General features: G+C 35.1%; 1 protein-coding gene across 1 annotated transcript in view; it reads left to right on the top strand.

Moving 5' to 3' along the window:
• Positions 1-1,932: 1,932 nt before the first annotated feature.
• The window catches only part of LOC125237205 (homeobox protein SIX2-like), a 37,535-nt gene continuing 13,279 nt past the window's right edge, over positions 1,933-26,188 (top strand). Inside the window, exons 1-3 of the mRNA XM_048144200.1 lie at positions 1,933-2,173; positions 10,860-11,514; positions 23,451-23,661. Of these exons, the coding sequence (XP_048000157.1) occupies positions 11,410-11,514; positions 23,451-23,661 (316 nt within the window). The 5' untranslated portion in view covers positions 1,933-2,173; positions 10,860-11,409. The remainder of the gene's footprint in view (positions 2,174-10,859; positions 11,515-23,450; positions 23,662-26,188) is intronic.

Here is a 26,188-nt window from a genome sequence, read left to right as displayed (position 1 = left end):
TCGAGAGCTTTTGTGGAGTTTAGCGGTAGACATCTTGTTTTTAATGACAGATATAGGGGTGCCGATTTAGGGATGAATAAGGTTATACAAAATTCTTTTAAAGAAAATAAAGTAGGAATAAATAAAAATCTCTACCACATCTCTATTTTAGCCGTGTCGAAATATTAGATGATTTACTAACAACTCTACCGTTTCTTTTATTGGGTATCCTATATTAATTGTAAGCCTAGTCTAGTACTTAGATTTCTTTTTATGTTATCTCGTTCCGTTCTCTTCTTTCTGTTCGGAATAAATAGCTCAACATCTCTTCATTCTACGAAATTTAAATACGGAACAAAAAATATTTACCTAAATGAATTTCAGTCACTAAATCAAATTTCTATACGTTTTCATAGCACCGTGGATTTTTTTATTCAGCAAGTACATTTTAGCAAAATTTGAGAAAAAGAAAAAAAAGAAAGTGAAATAAAAGTAGGTCATACATATTTAAATATGTAAGGAACCCTCTCGTCTTTTTAAAATTCGCACTTCACCATCAGTAGTGCCGGCAGTCAAGCACTACTTCAATAGACCAATCCACCATTATCCTCTATCCATCGACAATAGCCTTCTTTCTTTTTAAAACGCTACACCTCCATAGACAATCCCCGCTCTTACGACCTTTTTAAGTTTGCATAGTGATGTAAAAATGCCGGTTTTTGCATAGACAACATTGGTTGTTACGTCGTTTTTTTAAACTATAGTATAATCCACTGATCTTGAGATAATAATGTTATGCTCTTGTTATCTGCTTTCAATACAATTAGTTTAAGAAAGATTTACGATTTTTCTATAGTTCAGTGTAATGTATGAGTTTGGTAAAACTGACTCTACAATAGGTATGTGGGCATTTTCGCGAGAAGAATCACCAAAAATGTCCAAATTTGAAACTATACTATACGTACCTAATATTTATTTTGTATTTATAGGTGGATTTCTAAGGAGAAAGGAGATTTCAGCAGTATTTTTTCTAAAAAAAAAACTTAAAATTAATTTCATTTATTAAAATAATAATTGTTCGATTAAAATCATACGAAAACAAAGAAAGCCTATTTTCGAATAGAATATTTCGTGCAAATGCATCTCTTCTGATTTCTTATTCTATAAAACGGTAAATTTCCATATACAGCGTGTGGATTCCATACGGGCGAATAATGTACCCAGTTATAGTATCCGATGGTACGAATCGTATAGGGTAATCATTTTGTTAAAAAATGTTATTAATTAAGAGTAATTAATTTTTGAAATCTGGCCAAGCAGCAATGTACACCATCCAATTAATTTGACATGACATAAAAGTCATGTCGTAATGACGTTTAGGTAGGTACGCTAATTGATGTGGACATAATACATTGCGTGCTGAATTATTATGTATGAAAAAAAAAATCTCATCTATTCAAAAAAAAAAATCATGTAGTTGGGCTCCTTAGATCCGATACTAATAGTCATTAAGATATTCGCCCGTATGGAATACACACCCTGTATAAAGCTTCAGATGTTCATTTCACGATTTCACAGAAAGCATAAATTCAGAAACACCATTTCCTCTCACATAAACTGCCAAAACGACGTAAAATTCACTTAAACCCATTTATTACAGCATCGGATGATTTAATCAAGTCAGCTGTGCCCCATTACCCTGAGTAGGACGCACGAAAATACCTTACACAATTTCTGAAACCGTTGCTGCGGATGGGCCGAATACGCCTACAAATAATAGTTCCAATTGTTTCACAAACTGAAAAATGGCGATCCCACGCGGAGCCAATAGAAGGCGGTGCCGCACTACCTCCAAAAATCACCCCATTGGTCCATTCAAACCCCACAGTACCTCTCGACCAATCAGAAAGCTTAGAGGAAGTTCGAGTCAAACCAGTTCCATTTTAGCTCCGACGGCGCGCGCACGCGTTTCAAATTTGGAACGGCTGGCATTTAAATTCGAATTTTCTAGCGCTCTTGAGTGTTTATATTTTAAAAAGTGTTTTATAGTGCCGTATTCTGAATTTACCGGTTTTAACGGTTATTGTTTTAAGTAGGTTGTGTTTCGTCACTGCAAGGATATTATTTTTAGTATTTAGCTTGTTAAAGCTGTTGTTGGCGTGAGACGGATCTTAATATAGCTGTGCGCACTTGTGTGAGTATACCAACCGTGCCTTCCTTATTTTCGCCCGCTGCCGACGGCTGAACTTTGTTTGACGCTAAAAAAAGCTGCTCTGAATATTTTGTTGATTTCCTGTCATTGACTGGCCTGTATCGTTCACTGTGGCACGAGTGCACAACTTCACGCTTCTTCACATGGTAGAACAATGACTCCTGCCTCTAACATGCATATTACATATCCTTTACGGGATGACTGTAACATCACCATGTAAAAAGAAAGCAACCTAGGGCGGATCCAGTGTGGGGGGTCATGGGGGTCATTACCCTTCTCCCCTCCTCTCAACTGGGTGTAAAATAAATATACATAATACAAAAAAAAACACGTTGACTACGAGACAAACTACAACCCATATAAAACTATATAACCCCTGGAAAAACTAAGATACTTAGGTATGTACCTATTTGTCTTTTGTTTTTTTCAATTTCTTAATTGTTTTTAATCTGAAGTAATTCATTTCATGAAGGTATCAACACATGGACAGTTAATTTACGCAGTCGGCAACGCGCATGTGATGCCCTTTGAAGCTAAAGGGTTGTAGCAAGGGTTCCTAATAGTTCCAACCTAGTTTATTATTATTACTCTCCTTTGGATAAAACAAATCGTAGACACGGTCACGTACTTTAATTGTAGATCCACTTACACACACTAGCTCATTGTATCCTGGACAGGTCATAGCTTAACTATAAAACAACAAAATTATTGTGACATGTAAATGGCTTCACAATAATAGTTATTAGTTATAAAGTTGTATTTTAACGTCGAGTGTGGAATTGAAAAACGAGCAAGTGAATTTGAAAGGATTCCATAGTTGAACCACGAGCTAAGCGAGTGGTTCGAGAATAGAATCCTGAACTTGCGAGTTTTTTAACACACGAGAAGTAAAATACATTTGCACCCGAGTATAACACAAACTTTTCCCCTTACTATAGCGAGGAAACTACAACGCAAAAAAATGCGTTTATCACTGCTTCCATTAGTTCCACAGGTGGTAAAATCTTAATTACTAGATTCACCTACTTTTATCAATTTTAAAGCAGTTAATTTGACTTTATTCAAGGTCAAATTACTTTACCCACTAGTGGATAAAATGCGTTTTTACCCGCTGGTATTAAAGGACAAAACACGTGTTTCCGAGCTAGTGAGGGGAAAAAATCTTTTAATGTACGTCGGCGAATTTAGCGGTGGAGAGGCCAATATAATTAAATAAATAGATTTCCTCGGTAGTTAATGCTTTTTGCACCCCCTTCTTTTCAACTTTGTCTCATAATCCCATGGGAGTATGATTAAACAGTTGAAAAACCCTCTCTACCTATCCTAACTTATAGTAAATTCCCTATAGATGCTGTTAGATTACTTTACATCACACACTCAAACAAGTACCTAATCTAACGCTCCTTTCACAGAAAACGAACGAAACTTTCACAGACTTTCACAAGAATCACAAGGAATGAAGAACATTCATTTTTGAATTGGAAACTACGATTCCCATAAAAAATATCAGAAAGTTTCCACAACTTTTCCGTGTTCACAACATGTCGTGTGTAACTATTAAACTGTCAGCGCCTTATAATTTAGAATCGTTACTGTTGTACGTCTATTTTAGTCTATTTGTGTCTGTCCTTTCATTCACCGTGTGTTCCATCGCCTTCTTCTTCTTAATCAAAGCATACTTTAACTAGCTATTTGTTTGTAAAATGACTTAGCAAGAATAGCGATGTAAGCAACAGCTTCAAAATTTTGGACAGTTTCCGCAACTTTTTTAATCTTTTCCGCAATTTCTACATTTGTGTCCTCTTTACAACCTATGGGAGATTATAAAAGTGATTACCTACGGTATACTTTTATGGTATACGACACAAAAGTGTGCAGACAGAGGCTTGAGTTTAACTAATTACCATTATTAGGAGTATTAGGTACCTACTTACTGTCTTTCAATCCTAAACTTGGAAAATGGCTGAACCAATAAAATCATTCGAATTCTTCACAGTTCGTCCTATTGTCATCAAGTTAGGATCTTATCATTAAATCTTGGAGAACTATAAAATTGCCCATTTCAAAGGCATCCGTCGGGCTTTGTGGTCGTTAAGACAAATGGAACTATTCAAGTTTCTGGAGTCTCCATGTAGACGGTTGGCTGTTCTCACTCAACACGTTCACAACTCAGCTACAATTTAAAATCAACTGTCGTTATATCCGGATATGACGTTTTTCTGAGTACTCACATCTTAATAATGGTATTAATGGTGCTGTCGATAGAGACCCATGAGCGACGGTAGGTATCTAATCGGACGATCGTCATTTGTCACAAATCATTTGTCTGTTCGTTATCCTCCTAATCCCGACAGATGAGCGATTGTCTCCCATTATCACAGTTATCATTTGCAATCCGGAGTTCATCCGGATGTCGCAGGCTCGAACCCCGGATCTTACCAAAGAGTTTTATGAGTTTGTGCGAATGATTTAATGCTAACCAGTCGCATTTCGCTGAAGGATTGTTAATTATCCTTCGTGAGGAAATCGTCTAATCCCAATAAGGCCCTTTGAAGTCAGAATTTCTGAAGAAGAGCGGTCAGATAACTAGTAAGTAGTTCCTTTCGTAAAAAACTAGTAACAACGCTAGTTTTGTGATTACTTGCTTATGCTTAGTGAACCCCAAGTGCCCTATGAACCGTTGCAATAAACCGGGATAATGTATACCCATGAGACAATTCAGACAATTCATCTTCTCGTTTGTTTTCGATATTACAAAAACTTAAATACTTATTTGATTTGTTACATCATTATCAGCGATTGTTATATTAATAAAATCGCTTAAAAATTATATTGGAATCTGGTATCTTCAAAACTTTGGGAAAATTCGCACATCTTGTTTACTTCTAACGCTTGCCAGTTTATATTGTGTAACATTGTCTCTGGGTCGTTCTCAGTTTTATCATAAATCTGTGTTGAAATCCGTCCTGTTTTCGCATTTTCCTTGTTTTTTCTAAATGTTTCGATTTTATTTTTGCACTTATAAATATGTGTAAGATTATGGTTCTTATTAATCCTAACACATCCACGATTGTTCTCTAATTCATAGCCTATAGTTTTTTTTTTCAGCTTACAATAATTTATTTTAATTCTTTAATGTTCCTTTAAAGGCTTTAATTAACTTGATTACAAACCTCAATACCTAATTTGCATTTAATCGTAGAAGAATTCTGACTACGGATTGGAGTACGTATTTTATATTCCAGAGTATATCTTAGATTATTGTACTGCTTCGATCTCTATTTTTCAATTGATTTTAAAAACTAATTAATGATGTGACGAACACGCAAAATGCATGACCGATAACCAGATGGCAAGCTGCACTGAGCCATGTGTTTTTCTTGTCATTACATTACTCATATAGTCATTGGGAATCTACAATGTTGTTGACAATGATTCGAAATGGTAAATGATTAATTATTTGTCTTATTTTATTTATTCGGGGCATCAACAGCAATACAAAAAGAAGTGCAAAACATAAGGAACGATAAACATAGAACTATTACTAGATAGAGGAACTCTTTTTATCTTCATACAATTATTAAATTAAAAAAATAACAGAACTCTGTAACTTTATACGAATTAAAAAAAAATAGGGAAATAACTTGTAGCGTAAGACAAATACCGTAATATTCTCTGTATGTTTAAGTACCTCTAGAGAATCTAGAGCCCTGGACCAAACTATTATATAAAATGTTTAAAATGTAAAATCCCGGCCGCACACTGCGCAGTCGCAGCAAATAAAAAAAAAATAACCCGATCACAATTTAACGAGCGTTCCAAAACCAATAAAATTATCACAAAACACATGTCTCAAATGTAACTGAGTTTATTAGACCTGGCAACCGTAACTTTGGTGTAAAATGACGGTACAACACTATTAATTAACCCCCCGAGTCGAGACCATAAAAGACCCTTTTTATTGGCCACAGATAGCATCAAGATCTCGAACTTAGGCCTATCCTGCCTGTAGATTAAAAAACGCTTAACATTTACGCGCCTTTTTGTACTTCATATGACTTTTTGAAAATAGAATATGAGATTTTGTTTTCTTAAATTTTGATGTTATCTATTAACTGTTATTTTTACTGTCGTGCTTGAATTTGGAAAAGTTTGATATTTAATTAAGGGAATCATTATTTATCATGTAGATTTTAAAATTAAAAGGAACATTCATATTAATTAAAATATTATGTTTGGTGAGAATGAAACAAAGTTCGTTGTTTCATCTATTAATAAGTTTACATCTCCCACTAATCACTTCGTGTTTAAAATCTAATACAGTCTTGAATTAACATTCTTATTTTTTTAACGTTTTCAAAAGATGTGTCGCTCAAACGAAAATACTGAAGAACGTTGACCTGTTATACGCTTTTGATATAAATGTAACAGTATTTTTTTTATTGAAATCTTTTTTTTAAGCAACTCAAAATCTTTACTTTTCGTTTTAAACACTTCATTTGAAAACAGTAGGAACTTTCTGGTAATAGATAGGTAGGTATTTCAGCGAAAACAAGAAACGATTGGAGCGAGACCATTTCGTTCCGTCGGATACCTAGTTAATCTTTTTTTTTAAATAACAAAAATATGACTATTGCTCAACAAAATTCTTAATTTATAAACCTATAATGTAGGCAATTCTTAATTATACGAAATAAATTAAAGTTTCTTATACTCAAAAATAAGATAATGAAATTAAACAAAACTTACACTTAGGTACAGTTACACTTACGTTTCTTAGTATTCTAGCCTTGAACGTACGTTAATTTGTATCAAACTTTTATAAATAATTAGATTTTCCGTTTTTATGATTTAATTTTTTTTTAATCCTACACCTTAAATTCATTAAAGTCGCAAAACGGCTTTACGTGTTGGCCTCGGCTCCGCGCGCACCATTGTCCCGTGATGAAAAAGACCTACAAAGAAAAAAGTTTTTAGGGTTCCTACAACTAAGAAAAATAATTTTCGCCATCCGTCCGCGGATAATCTCAGCAACCGTTAGCACTAGAAAGCTGAAATTTGGTACGAATATGTATATCAATCACGCAAAGTGCTAAAATAAAAAATGAGAAAAAATGTTTTATTAGGGTACCCCCCCTACATGTAAAGTGGGGGCTGATATTTTTTTATTCCAACCCCAACGTGTGATATATTGTTGGATAGGTATTTATTGTATTATGAATAAGGGTTTACTAAGATCGTTTTTTGATAATATTAACAGTTTCGGAAATAATCGCTCCTAAAGGAAAAAAAAGTGCGTCCCCCCCCCTCTAACTTTTGAACCATATGTTTAAAAAATATAAAAAAAAATCACAAAAGTAGAACTTTATAAAGACTTTCTAGGAAAATTGTTTTGAACTTGATAGGTTTAGTAGTTTTTGAGAAAAATATGGAAAACTACGGAACCCTACACTGAGCGTGGCCCGACACGCTCTTGGCCGGTTTTTTAAATTTAGTACTGTCAAATGAATTGAGACATTGAATAGAGACGAATCTTCAATCAAATTATTAATAAGTTACTAACGTGTTAAAGTGTGATTTTCTTGCCATTTTTTTTACAAAAGACTACAAAAATAATAGTAAAAAAATTAATAATAAATCACTCTTCAAAATAAGCAAAAAAATATGACACGCTCTAGTACACTACTCGTGGCTCTATAAATATGATCATGTCTCATGTCAGTTATTTTTTCAGCCTTTATTATGTATGTTAATATTTAATTACTATTTACGATCGAGTTCACAAACATTTTAAGTACAAGCCAAAAACACCAAAAATATGCTAATACGTCTTTAAGTTTTGTAACGACGTTTTCGAACTCGACTTTACGTACTTTAAGTCAAATTAAAGTGTAATTTATCTAAGTGAAAGTGCCGTTAAAAATTCAAAAATCGAACCGAAACAATAAACGTTCGCACCCACTGGCATTTTTCGAATTTCGAAAATCAACTCGCTAATAGTGAGGCGATTTGTACCGTATCGTGAATCGGTAATCTGTCGATAAATCTTGTGTTTTACAGCTGGCCCGCCCGATAGCATCGCGCCACGTGGGGTAATAGTGATGTGCTGATATCGATATAAACACGTTTTTATGACGATGTCAGTTCGTAAAATGGCGTTATTTTAATAAGCTTATGGGTTTGGTCGTGTTGTGTTTATATTTGATACGTGAATGTAATGGTTTAGGCATAAGGAATATTGATAATTGCGAATGGAGTTTCTTGTATTGACATATAGTTCGACACCTTTTAGTTTTTAATGGTTGAATAAAAAAGTTTTATGTTTCGCACAAAGCGTTGGTTTGAGTAGTAGTATAAATGTATTAGTTTATTGTCATTAACAGATCATTATTAAATTACTTTATTATAGAGAGGTTCGAATTATCGCAAGTTAAAAATAACGTGAGTCGCCATGTATTTAAATAAATAAATATTATAGGACATTTTTTACACAGATTGACTGAGCTCCACGGTAAGCTCAAGAAGGCTTGTATTGTGGGTACTCAGACAACGATATATATTATACATAATATACAAATATATATATATGTATATAGAAAACATCCAAGACTCAGGAACAAATATCTCTGTTCATCACACAAATAAATGCCCTTACCGAGATTCGAACCCGGGACCGCGGCTTAGCAGGCAGGGTCACACCCGCTAGGCCAGACAGGTCGTCAATTTGAATATTTGTTCCCTCTTTTACATAGTTGATACATCTATCTCTCTAGTTCAAGCGTTACTTAAATTCGAACAACTTGTGGTGATTATAAAGTAACCCAGATAAACGTTACCAATCCAAAGTTAAAAATAGCACACCGAAATATGGTGGGCGTCTGCATAATGTTCTTCCGAAAGCAAACAAAACACATGCCCCTTATCTCAAAAGTAATGTTTTCAAGTAAAGAAAAAATGTAAACAGTATAATTATCGATTCGGTTACATCACTAAACCCGTCAACTCCATACATCAGGCAGATCGTGTCGATGATAAAAATTACTTAAAACGCCAAACATTTAACATCCCGATCTCCTTTCCTTTTCACGCACACGGATTATACTTGAAACGAAAAGAGATAGCTAACTTTACAAATTCGTCACAAAAGTAAAACGTTACAAGATTTGAAATGAGAACATTCGAATTTGAATCTCACAGGCGTTTTTCCTGAGCTTAAACTTGGAATGTGATTGTTTAAAAAAATAAAGATTTGTTTGTGGTTTTTGTTTTATGAAGTTTTATAGTAAATCTTTGTTGTCTTGTCAGTGCATCTTTGTAATGATTCAAAGTACGTGATGGTATGTTTGTTAAATATTGAATTGATGGCGACCCTTCTAAAGATTTTGGGCGAGATTGTGTAAGGATCTGATTAATGTAGGCCTGTTTTATGTGTCATGATGTGACAATGGTGACAATCGGTCGAGTTTATTAATTTTAGGTTGTTTATAATAGCGACTTCGCTTGGCCGTGACGGAATTATTCATGCAACTATAAACTGTCTAATTCTACTTAACTGCATAGCATAGGGTTAGCAGAATAGATCATCCATATAAAGTCTGGATGTCACCCTAAAGTCTAGAATACTCCTGAAATCTCGGATTAACGGCGCCTTAACTGACCACGATATAATGTATTTATACATCAATCATAATGTTTCAGTTCCTCTGCCTAAATTCAACCTTTATCTAGCCTAGCTTATTTGTTAGGGGCACGACTGTTATTACGTTTTGAGTTTTCTATGTTAAATAAGTTTACGGCTGCCGCTAGCAATAATAAGGCGCAAAGCCTATTTGCAACGTGGCGGAAGTGATTTTGAAGACGTCATTCCGCTGAAATAGATGACGGGCGCCACTGTCTCCCAGCAGTTTTGGAGACCCAATCAATACGATGCCCAACAACATACTAAAAATTCGTAGCGGTTTCCGGATTTTAGCTATCTTCGACCATTTCCCCATAACTATATTCTGCTTCTAAGGCAGATAACGGATTTTTATTTTAGGCTTGTATTTTTAAGTAAGTAAAGTATCACATTAACTTATAGTAAAATCTAATATATGTCATTACGATTATAAGACTGAAAAAAATTCAAACATTTAATAATAAATCCGATTTAAAAAAGCTCTTCACAACGTTGCACGTATAGGATAGTGTTGTTTTGTTACAGAATGCAATGAGACACTAAAAAATGTCCGAGACAAAAACATTCAGATGAGACACGTGGGTGCCATATATTTCATAATAAATTAATGACGTCAAACGAGTGGAATTAATAAGCGCTTTACATTAATTTATACTGGCTGAATATTAAAAACAATATTAAGACAAATGGCCTTTCTGTCTTTTAAATCATATAAAATACCATGTACAAAAAAAAACAAGATATTTGAAGAGTTTTCATCGAAGGAGAATTCAAGTGCAAAAGCATTTATTGTAGACTGATATTCGCAATAAATCTGGTTCTGGAACAAACGCATCAATTCGTATTTATAGGTATTGTGTAATAGATTACCAAAGTTAAATAAGTAGGAAAACTTACAAGTTAGGTATTCTAAATCTTAAGCTTTTGCCAGGTTGTATCTAGTACTTACTAGTTTACATAAAAATAATAATGTTTTTCTTTTTGTTACAGGTTTTCGTCTGGCGGAGATTACAATGAGAAAGAAGAGAAAAAATAGACTCGCGTGCGGTTAAAAATACAAAAGGAAAACGCATTTAAAATTAATTTATTAATAGTGTAAGTGAACGTCAAGCCAGACAGAGACTGGGTACTAATGAGAGAAAAAAATAACATTTGAAGTGATCAAATATTGACTCTATTTACCGGTAAAAAGAAAAACTCAGATTCAATACAAACTTCGGCGCTTTTCGAAATCCGAAAACAAATAATTGCCGCTTCAAGGTGCCCGGTTTTGTTTAAACATTTTTGGGACTGCTGCCTTTCCCTGTTTGTTTAGCTGCCTTTTTAAAAACAAAACGGTGAAACAAACACGATCGCATTTAAGACTAATAAAAAAACGCCTCAAATGCATTTTAGTGCGCGTCAAAACCGAATTCCAAATTCGAATCGCGTAAAGCTGGCCATTCTTTGACTTTTATGCGGATTGTTTAGCACCGCTAAGTGGTGTTAATTTGTAGTGTTGAATTGTGGTGTCAAAGTGGCAGGAGACGAGCATTTGGATATGTTGGGGGGCCCCGAGTGGGGGCAGCGGGAGGCCACCCCCCCCAGAGACGCTCCCCTGCCGAGTTTCGGATTCACACAGGAGCAAGTCGCCTGCGTATGCGAGGTGAGTGATCGTGTGTGGTAACCTTTATTCATTCTTTTGTTTTTAAATTTATTGTTTTGATGTTGGTCATACGCGGCGATAAACCAGAGACAAATAGATTCCCTTTTTAAGGATAAATGGGAGTTGGTTATCTTTTGATTTGGTATAAATTTGTATTTAAAGGTGTGCTTGCGTTTGCGCAGCTTCTAATGGTACTTACAAAGAAAAAGTTTATTGTGTCATTTATATGTAGGTTTATATGTAGGTTACGTTATCAATATTTGCTGCAAAATTTTGAAGGTGCTTTATAGGCCTCGACCTCATATGATGATTTTTTAATTCAAACAAATTGATTCGATTTTTCGATTGTAATATTGTGCAAAGAAAGAAAGTGTACTATTATATTATATTCTGTGGCACTACTTGCGACTTTCAGAAACTCCCCCTTTAGGACCTACGGAACCTTTCGTTATACTTAATAATATATTTCCTGTTTATTTATTAAGAGAATTTGCAACACTGCACTGCACATACGATAAGCCGTCTCTATCGTCAATATCGTCATCCGTTATTTGATTCCGACGACGACTGTTTAGATAAACCTACCCTGTTATCGATGTTGTAGGTAGGCAGGTACGGTCAGCCAGGAAAGTTTAACGCTTTTTGACTCTATTTGAAACACATAAGGTCGAAAAGTGAGTGGTAATCCACTTTTTTGGCTGACTGTACTTGATTAAAAATTAAAGTATGTTGATGCCAATGTAAAATCTGTCAAGCCTTTTTTTCTAAAAAGTGAAAATTAAAAAAATGGTCGATTGTACTCGTTTATCGTCCCATAGAAAAAAAAAAAATATTATAGGACATTCTTTCTTACACAGATTCACTGAGCCGCACGGTAAGCTCAAGATGGCTTGCGTTGCAGGTACTCGGACAACGATATATATAATATACAAATACTTATATACATAGAAAACATCCATGACTCGGGAACAAATATCTGTGCTCATCACAGAAATAAATGCCCTTACCGGGATTCGAACCCAGGACCTAGGCCAAACTGGTCGGCCGGACTATATTTTGTTTTACAGACAATAAATGAACTCTGGAGAGCAGGAGGATTTTTTCATAGGGCATACTGTGGTTGGTAGTAGGGCTTGCAATATCGGACGGTTTTCAATTCCGGAACTGGTTTTCGAGATTGGACTTCAATTCCGGAATTCCGGAACTAGTTCCGGAATTGAACAATTTTTTTTGGTTTAGTTATCTGGTGGATTTTTGATGAAATAATACAATTTTAAACTGAAATTTGTTATAAATCGACGTTTAAGACAATAACTCCGTACCTGAAAGGCATATAACACTGAAATTTTCATTTTAGTAATTTTAGAGGAAAGCCCATTTTGCGTCAAAATCGGTCTTGCAAGGTATTTAGAACTACAGTTAACGATACAAACGAGGTTTTCTGATAGTGGTCAACGTTAAAGTTATTTTTTTATCCATTGAGCATCGAAATAATATAAAAGTAATAATTTACAAGAATTGCATAACGTCTTGTTCACATAACTGTAATAAAAGAAATATTGAATTACCTTTAGTTTATCAGACTCGAGTAGGGACAAAAGATATCCAAGCTAGCCCAAAAAGACAGATTTTATGATTTATTCCTAGGTACCTACATGTACCTACACCTTATTTTTTTGTAAAAAAATAAATCATTCTTTTATATACATCATTTTCCATACATTTGCTTCTCAAATCTTTTGATTTTGTGGTAAGTGGTAACAGACTTAGATAGAGTTTAGTAAAATATGCACACGTCTTTGTGAAAAGTGTATAAACTAACTACGACGTTATGCTTGTGAATGAATGTAATACCAAATACTACGATTTGCTTCTGAACTTAAGACTTTATGCCTAAAATATTCAGTGCTATGAGAAAAGAAGTAAAATTTTGAGTTTATGCCGCTTTAATAACGATTAATTTAGATTATTACTGAAATTTAAGAATGTTGGAGATGAATGTTGATGGATGGAGAGGGAGGGGTAAACCCAAACAACGATGGATGGATTGTGTGAAAGAGGACATACATACATACATACAATCACGCCTGTGTCCCATGAAGGGGTAGGCAGAGCACATGAAACTACTCAGGTTTCAATGCCACTCTTGGCAAATAAGGGGTTGAAAGAAAACGAAACTGTGAAAGAAAACAAAAGAAAGAGGAAAGAAGAGGAGGAGGAGGAGGAGGGTGTGTGAAAGAGGACATGAGAAAGAAAGATGTGAGTGTTGAGATGACGAAAGATAGGGGAGAATGGAAGAGGAAGACATGTTGTACCGACCCTGTTCACACAACACAATATATATACGTTTACCCAAGTACTCGTACGAAGACCGGTTGACGACACATGACGTCACACACATACGTCACGGCTCCCCGCGCCGCGTACCTACATTAGACTGCACCTTACAGCCGAAGCGGCTACACATATATCTCTATAGATTCATTAAAAATTACCTAACCTACTTGTACCTAGTTATTAAGTTAATAAAAAGAAGATAGTACTATCCTGGAGTTCTTCATTCTTCATAAGAAGATCTTATATTGAGGAGTACATCGAACAGACCCCACATAACGTGGGATAAGGGTAGGAGGAAGAAGAAGAAGATTACTGAAATTTAAGTTCGATCTAATAAATTGAGCATAAATAACGCCAATAAAATAATAATATTAATAATGTACCTAATGTTATTTATTTATGTTTAATTGTCCTTCAGTATTCGAGCATAACACTCAACTCCCGGCTAGTCATTTTAAATTATCACAAAACAAAACTATCTACAACAAATATTTACTATAAAATGATTATATATTTCACTTATTAGCTAAAACAATTGAGAGCAAAACCAGAAAGTGACAATGGTATAATATTAGCGGGTTAAAACTACACTATCTCGCTCTAACTAGCCCTAGATGCAACCCTTTGGTCATATAATAGGCACTACCTGAATCCGAGGAGTGTCTAACTTAATGAATTTACATATCTTTTATAGACGCGGTGGTAGTTTTGTAAAATAACCAGGCTGATATTACACGTTTTCGTCCAAAAATATATCTTTTTTCAATTCCGGAATTTTCGAGATTATGTGTTTCAATTCCGGAACTGTAATATCGGAAAAATTGTCCGAAATTCCGGAATTTCGAGATTCCGGAATTCCGGAATGCAAGCCCTAGTTGGTAGGTATAAAAACTGACTCAAAATATATTTTCAGTACAGATGGTGTTTTTTTTACGCACTAGTGCGAGAAGTGGTTCATTATATGCTAGGTCGAAACTTTGGAGGCTCATCTGTACTGAAAAACGTCGTACGATACACGTGCGAAAAGGAAATTCTCGTGTCGATTTAAAACACTCCCTTCGGTCGTGTTTTAATTTATCGCCACTCGTTTCGAACTACCTTTTTTACGCACTTGTATCGTAATGTACTATGTATATATTTCAATAGGATGTATTATTAATATCCAGAGAGGAAGAAGAAGACTATAAAAACATATTTTAAAATTAAAGGTCTTCGCTTCTATCTTTTATGCCCGTCATTACATGGCCGATAACATTATATTCATTTAAAACTTTAAGTATGTATTCGACATATAACAAATTACTCAAATGAGGACTATTTTTGTATGAAAAGGTGATTTCACGTGAATCCTCCACTCGTTTTAAGAACTTGATTAAAATAAACACTTTTAAAAACGCCTCTAACCCCCCAATACCCGGATCCATTTCCAATTTGGCCGGAGCCCTCAAAACAAACAGTGGCCATGGCGACCGGATATCCGGTTACTGGGCGGGGCGGGACACGCCCACAAATGGAACCTTTGGAAATAACTGTTGCGAAAATAAGGGAAGATAGGTAAGAAAATTATGGAACTGAAATTTTCGGTCATTGCCCGATTCGAATCTAAAATACGTGAAAAATTAACTCTAGATACCATATGGTTAGGATAAGATAGTTGTGGCCCGATTCGAATCTAATTTGGGTGAAAAATTAACTCTAGATACGATATGGTTAGAATGGTAGCCGTCGCGACCCGATTCGAATTTAATATATATGAAGAATAAGCTCTCGATACCGTTTGGATCCAATACGCCAGTGAAAAAAGAACAATGGTCGGTTTTGGTTTTATTTAACGCAGACATGTCCCATCTATATCGTATGCAGAGCGAACGAGTTCGAATCGAGTCGGTTCGAGCAATAAACCCACAGTGAACTTGCTTAGTTGTTTAAGGTGTCCACACGAGAAGTATTTAATTATACATTTATGTTTTAGTCTAAATACAAAAATATTTCCCCTCACTATAGCGAGGAAAGTTACAACGCAAAAAATGCATTTTCTCACTTATTGCGTTATCAACTTAAAAACAGGAGGGGTCAAAAAAATGACTATATTCAAGGTCAAACAGATTATTACTTTATCCACTAGTGGATAAAATGTCGACCGTTTTTATTTTTCGCTGGTATTGAACCCCCGACAAAACACGTGTTTAGTGAGACGGCCTATCAAAAAATTACAAAAGCGGCCTTATTGATTAGGGCGCAAAAAAGGTGTGGTTTTCACAATTGGTAACAATTAGCCAAAAAACCTAAATGGTCCGACATAGATTATTTCATGTTATTCAGATCTCAAATTTCGTTTCGATTGATTAAGTTTTCAAGAGTAGCGTCCCCGCCTTACATGTCGAAAAATTCGGATCGAAACTGAGTTGTTCTGAATGGACAATTTATATCGATTAATACTAGTGTAACTAGTGTATTTAAAATATTTTCAAATGGCGTTCATGTTCATTACAGTTAACGTTAAAAATACTTAATGGCAAGATTGGCAACACTGCAGCTTGCAATTCTTGCAAGTGCATGTTTACTTAGGACACCGGATGACATGTGTGTGTGTGTCTGTGTGTTCGGCAAATAGGCGAATATTTGTGGCCACCTCGGAGACAATATGCCTACGTCAAAATAACTACAACGTAGGACTTTGAATTTTTATTTATTTATTTATATCATAAAGAAAATTACAAAAAATCTTAAGAACGAAGATGCGCCACAGAAACTTGTAAGAAGTTTATGCGTGGTGCAAATGCATCACTCCGCTCAACTGCACAGACAATTGGTAGGTACCTACATATTATAGGTTACAGTAAAGTAATATGTAGAATGCTCGATATACAGACGGTCAGGTCAACCATATCATGGCACCAAAAAAAGCGCGAAATTCAAAATTCCATGGAATTAAACCCTACATTTTCAATCAATTTCTAAGGCCCACGTGCACCAATCACTTAGCTCAGCGTTAGTGGGCTGTCAGCTGTCAAATTCCATATAAAATGGTGGGTTAACCCTCAGGTTAACGCTCCATTTTCGTTGGTGCAAGTGGCCTTAAGTGTTATGGGTCGTTGATAATTCCACTAAACTCAAGATTTAGAAAGACACGCGCTATACCTACGTTGTGAATGTGCACGGGAAACGTCCCACTTTAACGATTGCTATAAAGCCGCTTTGTCAGTTTAATCATATTAATATTGGGCAATATTATCGCTTTATTTAGTTTCGTATCCTTGACATGTCGCCATCAGTTCAAACATGAATAGTACCTTCATCGAGCGAAAGTTAGATTTTGCCTTAACAATTATAGGTAATCACACGAGATGGCAGTATTTCGGACAAAAACTCAAATAGTGTATTTTCTATTCGTTTTAGACTTGAACTATTAGCCATAATTAGTGTTTGCAGTAAATAGTAAACAAAAACGAAAAAATTCTGTCTTAACAGTACACTTTACTGAACGATTGGCGCGCGAAGAAAAACTTTTCGAAAACTCGAAAATTCGCGTTTTCGGTGGGACCTAAGGATTTAGAAGATTTTTCAATAAAAAAAAACGTCCTACGTAATTAAAAAAAAAGCAATCGTTAGGAGTTTGCGAGATCGTCGAGTAAATAAATATATATATAAATAAATAAATAAATAAATAAATAAATATACAGAATTGCTCGTTTAAAAGTATAAGATAAAGATACAAGTAAATCTCGCCTTAATGGTAACCGACAAAGTGGGACGTTTTACTAAACACACTTACAATATGAAGACATTTGACCGATAAGCCCTACATTTCTTTCAAAATTTTTTTGGTGTCTATGGTTGATACCTACAAGGTTATGGAAATGAATGAAATTGTATGACAATTTCGCGCAGACATTTTTTTAATTTTGCCGATTTTTTTTCTAGTGACAGAAATAGCTTGACTGACTTTGTTTTTTTTTTAATAATTTTATGGTCTGGTAACATCTCAACTTCTTAATAACTATTTTCGAAGTGAAACTTCTAATGCGACTTCCAACTCAGTGTTAAACGTTTAACGTTCAGTGTTTCCAACTCGAATTTTGAAAAATTGCTATACTGATGCCAGGAATATGCCAATTTTTTAAGTAATTATAATTATGATCGCTTACCATCAGGCGACCTGTCTGCTCGTTTGCCTCCTATCCATCTCCTATCCCATAAAAAAAAAAAAAAAAAATAGCAATGTCAACTATTTAAAACAGTCAAAAGATGGAACTATACGCAAAAACGTGACAGTACAGAATTTTTGGATTTTCTGTTACGAAGCGTCACTTCTTCCACGTGGGGGACTCCACGCATAATTTTTTTATGCAATGGCCAGACCAGTGAAAGAAAGAAAGAAAGAAAATACATTTATTACGACCAAGAAGGTACTTATATACTAGAGTACATAAACACAACATGTAAATACATAATGTTTGATATAGTCACACCTCGGACACTGGCGATCAAATATATGAAAGAGGCGCGATCCTAGCACGCAGTCTAAGCTCGTGTAGGTGAACGCGTACTATGCTTGTATGAGTGAGATATGACAGGTCGATTGTTCGTGTTTTTGACAGGCGGTAACTGTGCGGTAACCGAAAGGGGGTGGGCGGCACTTTCAGCGGGGAGCGCGAGTGGCCATACTGTACGATAGTACTCTTTATTATACTGTGATATAGTGGTCGGAAAAGGACACCACTCAGCATATGCTCTCGCACAGATGGTGCCACAGCGCTGGTCTTCCGTGGAGCCCAGGGTCGGATCATTAATTGCTCATTACTCTCATATCTAACATTTAAACCCCCGGCGCAAAAACGACGGGGTGTTATAAGTTTGACGTGTCTGTCTGTCTGTTTGTGTGTAAGTCTGTTGCTCCCGAACAGATGAACCGATATAGATTTAGTTTTTTTTTGTTTTCCCCTCACTAGCTCGGAAACACGTGTTTTGTCCTTTAATACCAGCGGGTAAAAACGCATTTTATCCACTAGTGGGTAAAGTAATTTGACCTTGAATAAAGTCAAAATAACTGCTTTAAAATTGATAAAAGTTGGTGAATCTAGTAATAAAGATGTTCTGCAAGCAGTGATAAACGCATTTTTTGCGTTGTAGTTTCCTCGCTATAGTGAGGGAAAAGTTTTGTGTTACACTCGGGTGCAAATGTATTTTACTTCTCGTGTGTTAAAAAACTCGCAAGTTCAGGATTCTTTTCTTGAATCACTCGCTTCGCTCGTGGTTCAACTATAGAATCCTTTCACTTGCTCGTTTTTCAATTCCACACTCGGCGAAAGCTGAGTTAGTCGGGAGTGTTCTTAGCCATGTTTCATGAAAATCGGTCCACTATGTCGCGGTCGGGGGTTTTTTCAAAATTTTTATTTTGTGGTTAGGTTATTAATATCGGGAGATGCGTCAGTGTTGCCAGGGCGCTAAAGAGCCCCATAACGACTGAAGCCCCTAATGGATGGTATCGGTTACCCCCATAATTGGAGGGGTGAGTAATGGGATTCACCGGCGAAATATTAAGTGTGAAGGGATGATATTGAATAATGTGGATTTGTTATTGTTTATGGGCGTGGGTTGTTTAATGTTGAAAAGTGCTCGTGAAATTATATAAAAAAATATTGCCACAATTATGAATACTGTACAATTTAATATTACGTTTAAAATTATTATTATTATTTATTACCACAAAATTAAAATTTTGCCCCCGACTCGCGATAGAAAGAGACAAAAATAGCCTATGTCACTATCCATCCTTCAACTATCTCAGCTTCAGACAAAAAAAAACTAAATCGACAATTCGTCATCCGTTCGGCAGTGAAAGACGGACTAACAAACAGACAAACACACTTTCCCATTTGTAATATTGGTATGGATTATTTATTTATTTGGTGTAACAGAGACACATATTTTGTTAGTATATACATACATGGATGAAAATGACAATTAACTAAGAGTTAGTAGAAGCCTAAATCTAAATAAAGTTAACCTACAGAAATTACACAGGAAAAAAAAGTAGGTGCATTAAAAAAAAATAATAGCAACCGAAAAACCTTGTAGTCTAAAAAAAAAATATTTCCCATGTCTAGACAGTGGGTACCGGTTTGTACTAGTTAGCAGTTAGCTATCTAGCTCTGATTTTCAGACTAGTCCGTACTCCCTAGGTAGGAACATAGGTATAGTAAGTACTTAGGTTAGGTAGAAACTGTAAAATATAAATTAAATTCAGGTTTCGAAACCTTTATTTGTTAAAAGCTATACCTACTTATTTAATATTACAAGTTGTTTAAATGCCGTTTACAGGTAAAGCGAGCCGAAAGCGTGTAACCGATGAAATGAAATGAAATGAAATGAAATGAAATGAAATATTTTATTGTGTGTTGAGTTTAGGTTACAATGGTTGCAGGTCTAATAGCTCATAATGTTATCCTCCAAACCCTACCACGCTGGTATACACACATTAGTTCCACATATCTACTAAATTATTCAACTAAAAATTAAAATTATCATTATACACATATTAAGTCCTTATTCTAAATCATCAATATTATTGTCATTAAAAAAATCATTTAAACTATAATAACATTTATTTATCAGCCATTGCTTAGTCATTTTTCGAAATCTGCTGAGATTCTGGTCTTTAAACCTATCTGGTAACCTATTAAATATTGCGATGCACATCATATAAGTGTTATCTGATGTCAACCTTAACCTTGCGTATGGCTTGAAAATTTTATGTTTGTATTGAGGACGAAGTTCACGTGATGATAGTTCCTGTGCAAGCTGAAACAATGCCTTATTCTTATATACAAACAAACAGACTTCCAGAATATATACACAGGGAGCTGTTAGAATATGATATTCTTTGAAATATTCCTGACAAGAATCTAGTCTTTTAAGACGAAAAATGGCTCTGACACATCGTTTCTGAATCAATAGTACCCTTTCCTTGAGTGGAGAATTCCCCCATATTACAATGCCATAACGAATAGTGGAATCTACATAGCCATGGTAAGCATTAATAGGTTCACTGATGTCTCCATTTTTATGTATGGGTTTCACCACAGATTTTTTCAATACTTCCGGAAACACACCCTGTGTTAAAGATAAACTAATTGTGAATGCTAAAGGACTTGCTATTATGGAAATACTCTTTTTGACTATATCTGTTCTTATATCGTCATGTCCCACAGCCAGCTAATTGTTCAATGACTTGACTATTGGAGGGGAGGGACCGATGGAGGGAAGGCATGGCAAAATCGTACACCACCCCTCTGGTAGGCCTCTGTGACTCAGTTGGCCAAGTCCTGCCGGAGGTGTGAATTTTTCTTTAAATAAAAAAAACATACAAATTGCAAATATGCGTTAAAGTACAAAGAATTAAAACAAAATACCAGAAGCGGCTGGTCCACACAAGCAGATTCCCACCGGCTTGCCTAAAATTGATTATTAGTAAAGTACCTAATGTTAAGGTAGGTTTCTTTTTGCTTTGGTGTTGCCTAGCAGAAAATTTCACCAGCCGCCACTGTAAAATACTCATTCAGGTTTTTTCTTTTTCGGTATAAAATAAAGCAGGATGATTATCTCAAAATTAATCATAATCATTATGCAACACGTGCATATAATAATGTCCGACATTGCCCCCTCGTTTGTTGCATTTCGCGTCTACTCTACCTGTAGCCGTATTAACCAGTTTATTATGAACCCCATTGTATTGCTACTAAAAATTAACGTGAAGGGTTGTCTTGTCATTTTTTTTTTTTACTTTAAAATATTGTCAAATTATTTTAGGCGTGTGGCAAATATGTGAGATGTAAATTTTTAAATAGATGAGTTTTAGGACCGGAATCGGTTACATTGTACTTTACTGTATCCGTATGGACTCTACCTACCTATAATGTAATACATATAGCCTGGAAAAAAAAGAGGTTAATAGGGCACCATCGTCTAACTCAACCGTTTTGAATGTGTCAACTATTAAGGCTTCCCACAGACAGTCTTAAAAATTCATAATCTTAAAAAAAATTGTATGCAAATTGACACTGACAGATCTGTCAGTGTCTTGTCAGTGTCAGTTTGAACTGTCAGATTGCATACAAGTTTTTTTTAAGATTATGAATTTTTAAGACTGTCTGTGGGGAGCCTTAGGCTTCCAACAGACAGTCTTAAAAATTCATAATCTTAAAAAAAAATTGTATGCAATCTGACAGTTCAAACTGACACTGACAAGACACTGACAGATCTGAACTGTCAGATTGCATACAAGTTTTTTTTAAGATTATGAATTTTTAAGACTGTCTGTGGGGAGCCTTCGTCACTTTTGTATGAGAAGAATAAGGTATTGCTATAGGAAAAAAACTAAAGGAAATTCTTACGCAGATTGACTGAGTCCCACGGTAAGCTCAAGAAGGCTTGTGTTGTGGGTAGGTACTCAGAGAACGATATATATAATATATAAATACTTACACACATAGAAAATATCCATGACTGAGGAACAAATACCTGTGCTCATCGCACAAATAAATGCCCTTGCCGGGACTCGAACCCGGGACCGCGGCTTAGCAGGCAGGGTCACTATCGACTACGCCAAACCGGTCGTTAAAATGTTCCATTTCAACTTTTTTTTGTAGGTGCTTCATTAGTTCATTACTTTATGTTTTACTCACTATTTTTATTGGTACGGATTTCAAGGTCTACTTATACTGGCTGTCAGCAAGTGTCGGAATAACAGCAAAAATGAAGCCATTATTTCGCCAACCGTCAGATTTTTGACGGTGTGTAAACGAGCGCGTGGGGTTGAAGGGTTGTGAAATTATTATTATGAAATAGGGTCGTTTCCTATACTTAAAATAAAATATTTTATGCAGTGCACGAAATAAAGGACCAAATAATTAGAAGAAAAATATGGACAGTATTTTCTGTTTGATAAGTCAAAGATATGTATAGAGTAAATGTGACGTCACTCCTCACGATTTCATATTAATTCCATATTAGCAAATCGTTTTGACAGTTCTTAAAAAGAAGCTGATTTGGAAACTCGCCTATTGTTGCAATCTGAAATGCGTCTTTTGATATTTTGGAATAAGTTCTGTTATAATTTTACCTATCTAATAATGTTTGTTTTTCTCATGTGCATTTTTGTAGTTGTGGCAATAAACATTTTTTATTTTATAAAAATTGCGTGTAGAGTTTTTTAAACTTCTTATTTTCTAAATATTTGAGTTGGAGTACCTACTTACATAAATTATTTACACAGCGTACGAATTCTCATGGAATTTTAGTTACATTGCGGGCTTGAAGATAGATACTTTTCAACACCAATCAAATGCCGCCATGTAATTGGAACTTGTACGCGACGATTACTCGCACTTTTTAAATGGCCCTTAGCCAGTTGGTGGGTAATCGTTTTTACAAGTACATATATTTCACTCTATCTACTACACTTTTAGAAAGTAGGCAGAGTAGAAAGACATTTTTCTGATCTTGAGTGAAGGTTTTCTGACATTTTCCCCTTACTACCTTTCTCAGACATGTTAATACTGGTCTTCACTGTCTTTACCATCTTCTCCATTGCGCAGGTTCTCCAACAAGCTGGCAACATCGAGCGACTCGGCCGATTCCTCTGGTCCCTTCCCGCCTGCGAGCGTCTCCACGCTCACGAATCCGTTTTAAAAGCCAAGGCCATGGTGGCTTTCCATAGAGGGAACTTCAAGGAGTTGTATAGGCTGCTGGAGTCACATACGTTTAGTCCACATAACCATGCGAAGCTACAAACCTTGTGGCTTAAAGGTAAGACCTACAAGAATTATCAACAGTTTAGTTTTCATGCCTCAGTAGAATCAATGCTGAGTGCTAAAACCATGGTGACAAACATCAAAGAACCATAAAGAAATCTTTTAAAATTACATACGTTCAGCCCGTAGAACTATGCGAATTGTCACGGTTTGTTGCTTAGTGGTAAACTTAGTTACATTGTATTTTGAACGAGTATATCCCAAGTAACAATTTCTGGTCCTATAGTGGTCGAGAGCACCAAATTAAATCACATTAAATGGTCCTATAAATAGTCTATATTGGTACTGTAGAGCCGATTTGGCGCAATTATGCAGCCATTCAGTGATATAATAGGGCTATAGCAGTATCATCCGTGACGTTTAAGGTCTATAATGGTGATGTGATGATGACTATTGTGTTAATTTGTTGACATAGAGGACACAGTAACGCTATTATAGTATCAATTTATGCTATAGTAGCATTTGAGATTCCGTTATACAGGTTTTTTGTTCTGTAATAGCAGTTGCCGTCCCTTTTAATGCGAATGAATGAAATTTCTAAAATAATTTAATGTGTGTAATATTTAACAAAAACTGTTCTAGACGAGGAACTTTATGAAAAGTGGCGTGTGAACTTGTGAAGTTTAGTGTCAATCAAAATAATTTGGATTTCGTATAATTCCATCATTACTGCAAAAAGGTATGCGATGGAAATTTTACCGTTAAAAGAATATTAGTTTAATGGAGTATTTTAAGTGCGCCCTCGATTTATACCTGTTTTGAATAAAATAAATAAATATAATTTAATACAATAAAATTATTGGCACCATAGTTTCTACTATGGATCCAAGAAGTAAAACATACGCTTTTATTTTTCGACTATGTCACTTATCATACGCATTCACTGCCATAAGCCCGCCATTGTGGATTCAATTAGGGTTGCATGAGACTTTAACTATGATCCAGTTTAACTTATAAGTTCTTTATATAGAAAACAATACTTGTTTTCAATGTTTTACTATAGAAAGATCTTCTAAACAGGTTTTTTTTTTATAAAACATATAGTAAACTCAGCTATAACGCTATTGTGTTTTAAAAGAGATACCGAAACCATTATTCCACAGTTCTGTGATATAAAAGAGTAATTGTGACGTATATGGCGATGAGATATAAAAGGCATTAGAAAACGACTATTAACGCTTTTCAAAGCTATATAAACGTGTCCTGAAAACTTCATTATACAGCAAAATAGCGCTATAATGGTATTCATATCACTACTACAGTGTTAAATACTGTAGCAGTGTTTTCCAAAGCTACTATATCCCAAAATAGTGGTATAGTTAGGTTTTAATTTCTGTTAAAATACGACTACTAAAAATACTATAAGCGGCTTGTTGGGAACTTTAATAGCGCAAATTGATAGCATAACAGTGATTTCTAACACTATTATACAATAATATTGTTCTTTAGTAGGTTATTTGATCCTATTATAGACCAGGCCTATAGCGGCTCTATAAAATGATGATATAAATGTTTACATCACTTCCTAATAACACCTTTTAGGTGTATAACACAACAACTATAGCGGCTTGTCGGGAACCTTAATAGCGTAAATTGATTGCATAACAGTGATTTCTAACACCATTATATAATAATATTGTTCTATAGTAGTCATATTTGATCCTGTTATACACCAGGCCTATAGCGGCTCTATAAAATGGTGATATAAACGTTTACATCACTTCCTAATAACACCTTTTAGCTGTATAACGCAACAACTATAGCGGCTTGTCGGGAACCTTAATAGCGCAAATTGATTGCATAACAGTGATTTCTAACACCATTATATAATAATATTGTTATATAGTAGTCATATTTGATCCTGTTATAGACCAGGCGTATAGCGGCTCTATAAAATGGTGATATAAACGTTTACATCACTTCCTAATAACACCTTTTAGCTGTATAACGCAACAACTATAGCGGCTTGTCGGGAACCTTAATAGCGCAAATTGATTGCATAACAGTGATTTCTAACACCATTATATAATAATATTGTTCTATAGTAGTCATATTTGATTCTGTTATAGACCAGGCCTATAGCGGCTCTATAAAATGGTGATATAAACGTTTACATCACTTCCTAATAACACCTTTTAGCTGTATAACGCAACAACTATAGCGGCTTGTCGGGAACCTTAATAGCGCAAATTGATTGCATAGCAGTGATTCCTAACACTATTATACAATAATATAGATCTATAGTAGTCATATTTGATCCTGCTATAGACCAGGCCTATAGCGGCTCTATAAAATGGTGATATAAACGTTTACATCACTTCCTAATAACACCTTTTAGCGGTATAAGCTTATAGAGCTAAAAGGTGTTACTGGAGGCTTTTATACGACAAGCGGTCACGCCGAAAACCTTTATACGACATCTATAGTAGCTTTTGGCGTCGACAATCAAAATTATAGCACTAAAATGTTACTTGGGATCAAAACGAAGTATTAAATATTAAAAAATGGATAATCCCAGCATC

Source organism: Leguminivora glycinivorella, chromosome 20 (assembly GCF_023078275.1).
Source record: "Leguminivora glycinivorella isolate SPB_JAAS2020 chromosome 20, LegGlyc_1.1, whole genome shotgun sequence".
NCBI classification, from domain to species: domain Eukaryota; kingdom Metazoa; phylum Arthropoda; class Insecta; order Lepidoptera; family Tortricidae; genus Leguminivora; species Leguminivora glycinivorella.
This window is presented reverse-complemented; position numbering and strand designations above follow the sequence as displayed.